Source organism: Nicotiana sylvestris, chromosome 3 (genome assembly GCF_000393655.2).
Source record: "Nicotiana sylvestris chromosome 3, ASM39365v2, whole genome shotgun sequence".
Taxonomy (NCBI): domain Eukaryota; kingdom Viridiplantae; phylum Streptophyta; class Magnoliopsida; order Solanales; family Solanaceae; genus Nicotiana; species Nicotiana sylvestris.
This window is the reverse complement of record NC_091059.1, coordinates 47321336-47327781: the sequence shown is the minus strand read 5'-3', so window position 1 is coordinate 47327781 and position 6446 is coordinate 47321336. Positions and strand designations below refer to the sequence as shown.

General features: G+C 38.5%; 1 protein-coding gene across 1 annotated transcript; it reads right to left on the bottom strand.

The window, feature by feature from the left end:
• Window positions 1-1551: 1551 nt before the first annotated feature.
• Window positions 1552-2106, bottom strand: LOC104238694 (dirigent protein 23-like). Its single transcript, XM_009793132.2, has one exon. It carries the CDS (start codon window positions 2104-2106, stop codon window positions 1552-1554), a length of 555 nt encoding a protein of 184 aa, XP_009791434.1.
• Window positions 2107-6446: the final 4340 nt, after the last annotated feature.

The window sequence follows — 6446 nt, the reverse complement described above, 5'->3', positions numbered from 1 at the left end:
ATGGCACAACTCGACGTGCAAAGTTACGAGATGTAACAAATAACGTGACATCTATTACATAACTCCAACTTCAAGTTACGAACTCTTTCATTGGTCTAACTTGTATGTATAAATATTTTATTCACAATAAAATAATATTAATTCATAAACTTTAAAATAATTTAGCTCATCTATAAGTATTATGGTTCGAACTCTTCAAATACAATCTTAAAAGATTTTAAAAATAAATTTTTCACATAAGAAACCATAGCTCTGGTATTACTGTAGGATTGCATATATATTCATAACACAAAAAAGAAGATAAAAATAATATTATTTGTGTTTTAAAATTTATTTACATGTCAAAGATCGAATTCAAGATAAATTTGATGAAGAGAGTCTCATTTTAACAATTCCTTGATCGTGCGAAAACTATATATACACACACAAAGGGAAGCTCCTGAACGCGATGGTCTGGGGTGATCTAGCCTTCGCGAACGCAGTTGTCTATATGCGAACACGTAGGCTTTGGTGGACTTTTCTTCATGCAAATGTGACATCAGTGTCGCGAACGTGGAGGCTTGGGGAACGATAAACTTCGCGAACGGGGGGAGGCCTTCGTGAACGCGATGTTCTGTTGACCATTGACCTTCACAAATGCAACATATGCTTCATGAACGCGAAGAACACCGAACCCAGGTATAAGAAGGGTTGAAAATCGTGATTTAGCCACTTTTCACTATTTTTTAAACCTAGATATCGGAATCAGGAGATTGTTTAGAGGATTTTCATCCCAAATTCTGAGGTTAGTAATTTTACTTAAATTTCATTTGGTCCCATGATTTTCCCATAGATTTCATTCCTAATTCTAGTGTTTTATACCTTAGAAAATGGGGTTTCGAGAAAAATCTTATGGGGGTTAATTTTGGGGATTTGGACCTCTAATCGAGGTCCAATCTTGATACAAATAACATATTTGGACTCGAAAAAGAATGAATAATAGGAAATTGGTCTTGTTCTTGAATTTTGACCATGTGGGCCCGGATTACCTTTTTGTTGACTTTTTAAAATATAATAAAGATCGAACATGTTTTATAATATAATAACATTTATTCTGACTTGATTGATCGTTATTTGACTAGATTCGAGTTGACTAGAGGCCTGTTCTAAAGGTGAAGTTGTGTTGGATTGTTGATTTGGTTCCAAATTGAGGTAAGTGTCGTGGTTAACCTTGATTTGATGGAATTAGGATGTATGTCTATTTGCTACATGTTCTGTATGTTGGGGACGTTGTATATGCAAGGTAACGAGTGCATAATAATTAAGGATTTTATTAGATTAATCAAGGAATTAATAATAATTATGAAAGAATTTATCAAATGCCATATATTTATATCAAATACTGTTCGCAAAAATACATTTTAAATCAAACATGAGATTCAATCTAGGCATATCTGCTGTACTCTAACAAAAACAACACCGAAAAGGAAGAAATACAAAAAAGAAAAATGTCTTAAGAAACGAAAAGTGGGATTAAGAAGTTAATATCTTGACAAATTCATTGTTACTCTATCAAATGTATGTGACAAGAGTAACATTGTAGCCAACGATAGCATCACCAGTAGTAGCATCAAACGAATAAGTTTGCGCAATGGCATACCCACGAGCCAGTCGGAAAAGACCAGTTCCGCCAACTACAGCCATCTCACGAACAGGATTCAACGCTGGATTTATACTTAAAAGGCTAAAAGAACCTCCCTGGTAAATGCCATCAATGAAACCATAGTTAAAAACCATAATAAGTCCAAGATCAGTTTGACCAGCAAAGCCATACATGCCACGGGCTCGTCCTACAATCTTGGATCTGGGGTCAGGTCCAATTGTGAGAGGATCATCGACCATCATTAAAGCTCCAAAAATGGTGCCTGAATTATTAGTGCTTGTGCCTTGGGCAATCCTGACTGCGCTAGGATTTGAACCACTGAGGATGTCGTGAAAATAGAATTGAAGAGTGGTTACGACTTCATTGCCTGCTTCTACTCTCTTGGCCCATGATTCTTGGTTTTGTCCTTGAGACAAAGATATGATTGTGGCAACCAAAACGACTAGCAGAGTACGTTTCTCCATAGTTTGAAAGATAAAATCAAAAGGATGTGTTGCGGAAAAAAGGTTTTTATAAGTAGAAGTTATAAATGTCTTCTTTTAAAAAGCCCCAACAAATAGCAGTTCTAGCTAAAAAGTTGGTATTCTCTAACGGGAGAAAGGAGTTGTATTTGTATATTCTAAGATATAAGGTTGTGAGTCCTACCATCCTTTTTAAATTGTAACAAGTTTCATTATTGTTTCTCAAGGGTATGAATTAAAAACAAAACGTATAATCTTCAAAAATTAAACTTTAGGTCAAGGTGGGATCTGAGGCAAATTCAGGATTTAAATTTTATGGTTTCAATTTTTAAGATTTTTAACATTGAACCCATTATATATTTAAAGTTATGGGTTCAAATCTATTATTTTTGCAATTTTAATGAATTTTTACAGATAAATTTTTACTTCGCGTTGAAAGTTATTGGTTCAATTGAACCCGTAACTCTCACACTGCATCCGCCTCTGGGTGGGATTGTATAACTACTTGTGTTGTAAATTGTTTTTGTATATAGTTTCTAAATATTACTCTCTCCGTTCCAATTTATGTGATGTAGTTTAAATCTACACGTAATTTAAGAAAAAAAGAAAGACTTTAAAAATTTGTGGTTTTAGAATCTTAAAGGGTAAAAGTTTTTGTCAGACGTTCAATTAATGTGGATAAAAAGCTTCTCATTAAAGATAAAATAGGTAAAAAGAAAATTTTGAAATTGAATTGTTCTCAAATATGTCATTCTTTTTTTGGAACGGACTAATAAAAGAAATTTATTACATAAATTGAAATGGAGGGAGTAGAAAATTTGAGGAAAAAGATTCTTGGACACCTGTCTTCGTAAAACATATGTTCCAAGTCCTTATTTTTTAAAATGTAGGAGCAAAAGCCTAGCTTAAAAAAAACTTGAAAAATTTAAACTTTTGTTTCCCCTTTGTACAAAGGGCAGGGGAAAGAGGGGAAAGAAAATTATTAGGCCCTCTGATGAAAGCAACAGTAGCCACACTTTCAACATAATCTTTAAAGTTTAAACAGCTGATAATATTGTTGTCCTTTTCTCTTCTCGAATTTCTTTTTCTAGTCTCGTGTAATCGTCTATGGTTTGCACCCCCGCAACTACTGAGATTTAGTTTTGTCTGAGCTTCAACTAACTTTGAATCTTTCTCCTGGTTGTTTTCTATGTGGAATGAGGGTACTTTTTCTGGTTTGAATATTTTAAATAGGGTTTTCAGTGCCTCTTTTTAGTTTATCAATTAATTCACCTGCCAGAAGAATATATTGTAAGTGTGAATGTCAATTGCCGGGGGATCTTTAAAATTCAACAGATCATCTGTATAACACACCTACCGCAATAATACGCACTCGAGAGCTACCAACTGTAGTAGTTCTGATGTGAGTACATAATTCAGTTGACTAAATGGCAAGCCAACGTCCAGTCATCTACTCCTTCGGCTTTATTCCCTCTTTAGGATACAATACTAAATACCCATGTATATGATTTTATTGCAGATATACACCTCTATAATTTAAAATTAAATACTTATTGTTTACCGTGAAAATGGTAATAACAATTAAATTTGTTTATGGCACTCTAAAAATACGTGATCTACTTTTATGCTAGTTGTTAAGCAGTCGATGCTACGTATGTGAAACTTAGAAACGAAATAAGAGTTAAGGATAGGGCGATAATCAAACCGTTTGGCCAATTATCGGGGCCTCAAGGTCTATTCCGGAGCTTGGCAGGGAGCTGTCGAGGGGGGTCGGAATACGACTAACAGTTATAATAGAATTGACGGAGGCTCTTTATGGCCAATGATAAGCAATAAATGATGAACGAATATGAAGATAATAAATAGAAGCAATAATATCTAAAGAATGTGTTAGAGACCAAATGGAATGTTCTTGTATATTTCGTGTGAAGTAAGTGAAGCAACATAGACTTACAAAATGACAAGGATCCCCTTTATATAGGAGGGGAATCCCAACATATTACAAAATACATTAATGACAAAGAAGTGGAGAAGGGACAACTAGATGATACCCTGATGCGGGTTTAGAGTAGCTCGCTAGGCTCTGTCAGTCCTATCTATGTGCCTTAAGAACTCCCTATTTATACCATAGCCGTGATCGACACTATCCTAGGGTCGGGCTTCGACGAACCTCGAGAGAGGAAAACTCGACCATGACCTTGTAGCCTCAAGACTTCGAGATGGTCTACTGAGGTGCCTCGATGATGAGAAATTGGACCCCCCCTCCTCGGGTGACCTTTGTTAAGTAGTCGGGCTACCTCTTCTCGGAGTTGATGGAAATCCTCGGTCCTGTGGCCGTGTGTGTTGGGAAATTCGCACACTAAGTTATGGTTCCTGTGCGAAGGATCTGATTATACAGGCCTGGGCCACCTAGCATCTCTGATTTTACTGATGGCGAACACGATATCCGATATATCGACGTTGAAGTTGTATTCCGATAAGTGAGGTGCCCCCATTGGCCCTGCGTTCCTATCGAATCTGGCTCTGTTGATGAGTCCCCGAGGATCCTGTCCTCGGTCTATCCTTTGATCATTGCGAGGTGGGTTGCGCCTCAGGGCGTTTCTCCTATCTTCGGTGTGTGGTTGATATCTTTCTTTGTTCGGCTTTGGCTATTTCGCCAAGAGCCTGCTTGGGTATACCGAGCCCGAGGGGGCTCCCATCTGGTCATCTTCGACCCTGATTTTCGACTGGTATCGGTTGTGGATGTCCGACTAGGTCACGACTGGATATTCAACTAGATTCTCTTTCAGCTATTTCGAAGCCATCGAGCTTCGTTTATTCAGAGCTTGAGTGAAAGCCTGCACTGCCCAGTCGTCGAAGACCGGTGGTAGTTCCATTCGTTCCGTTTGAAAGCGGGATACTAATTCTCGCAGCATCTCGTTCTCCATTTGCTTGATCTTGAAGACGTCGGATTTCCTCGTTGCTACTTTGATGGCACCGGCATGTGCTTTTATGAAGGTGTCTGCTAGCATGGCAAATGAGTCTATGGAGTTAGGAAATAGGTTGTGATACCACTTCATGGCCCCCTTCGAGAGTGTTTCCCCGAACTTCTTCAGTAAGACGGACTCGATCTCATCGTCTTTATGTCGTTTCCCTTCACTCCGCAAGTGTCAGCAGTAACGTGCTCATTGGGGTCTGAGGTCCTGTTATATTTTGGGAGTTATACCATTCTGAACTTCTTTGGAATAGGTTTCGGGGCCGCTTCCTCTAGGAACGACCTTTGTATGAACTTTTTCAAATCCACACCTTTCAGGACCGGGGGTGCGCCTGGAATTTTGTCGAACCTGGAGTTGTAGGTCTCGACCTTCTTGTCGTTGGCTTCTGTCGTTTTCTCGCCCGATTCGATCCTGCAGGTGAGGTCCTCGAGCATTTTTACAATGGCAGGATCGGTCATCGACCCATTATTGCTCGATCTCTCTAGTACCTGTTCGGCTGGGGAAGCTGTCCCCGGTGCTATCGTGTTGGGAGTTTTCTGGTGACTTTGCAGCTGAGCAATAACTAGCTATTATGCCTGCAACATTTCAAAAATAACATGAAGGCTAACCTCATATTCTTCCCTGGTCGGGTTTTTCTGAGCTTCTTATGGATCTCCCTAACGTACGCTCCTGCCAGTATGCGAGCTTATATCGATGCGTTGGGCGTTGCATGAGACCGCATCTATGGGGATTGGTTCTAGCACATTCCTAGGATTTTGTGGTGGCACACCAACACCTGGAACGTCCATACCGTTTTCTCCGTGGTCCTCAAGATTGTTGTTTTCAGCTTCATTCACCGAGTTAGACATTTCGACCTGAAATTGAAAATCTTGGACAAGAAAAAGCGTGAAAGATAACTTGCGTTGTGGGACGAAATCAGCAAGAAAATAATCACTATTATTTTTAGCCCCACGGTGGGCTCCAAACTGTTTACCGTGAAAATGGTAATAATAATTAAATTTATTTATGGGACTCTAAAAATACGTGATCTACTTTTATGCTAGTTGTTAAGCAGCCGATGCTACACATGTGAGACTTAGAAACGAAATAAGAGTTAAGGATAGGGCGATAATCAAACCGTTTGGGCCAATTATTGGGGCCTCAAGCCTATCAATTCGGGGCCTCGAGGTTGATTCTGGAGCGTGGCAGGTGTAAGCACGTGATTTTTGACCCTCCCCGAGAATTTTCACATTTTTAGCGTGAATATGTGAAATTGGGTCTAGTATAGCTATTTTAACTATTTTACATTATTTCGTTGCAAAAAGAAAATTTCAAAAAATATATATATAAATTTTAGTTTATGTATTTCTCATAAACTTGAAAAATACA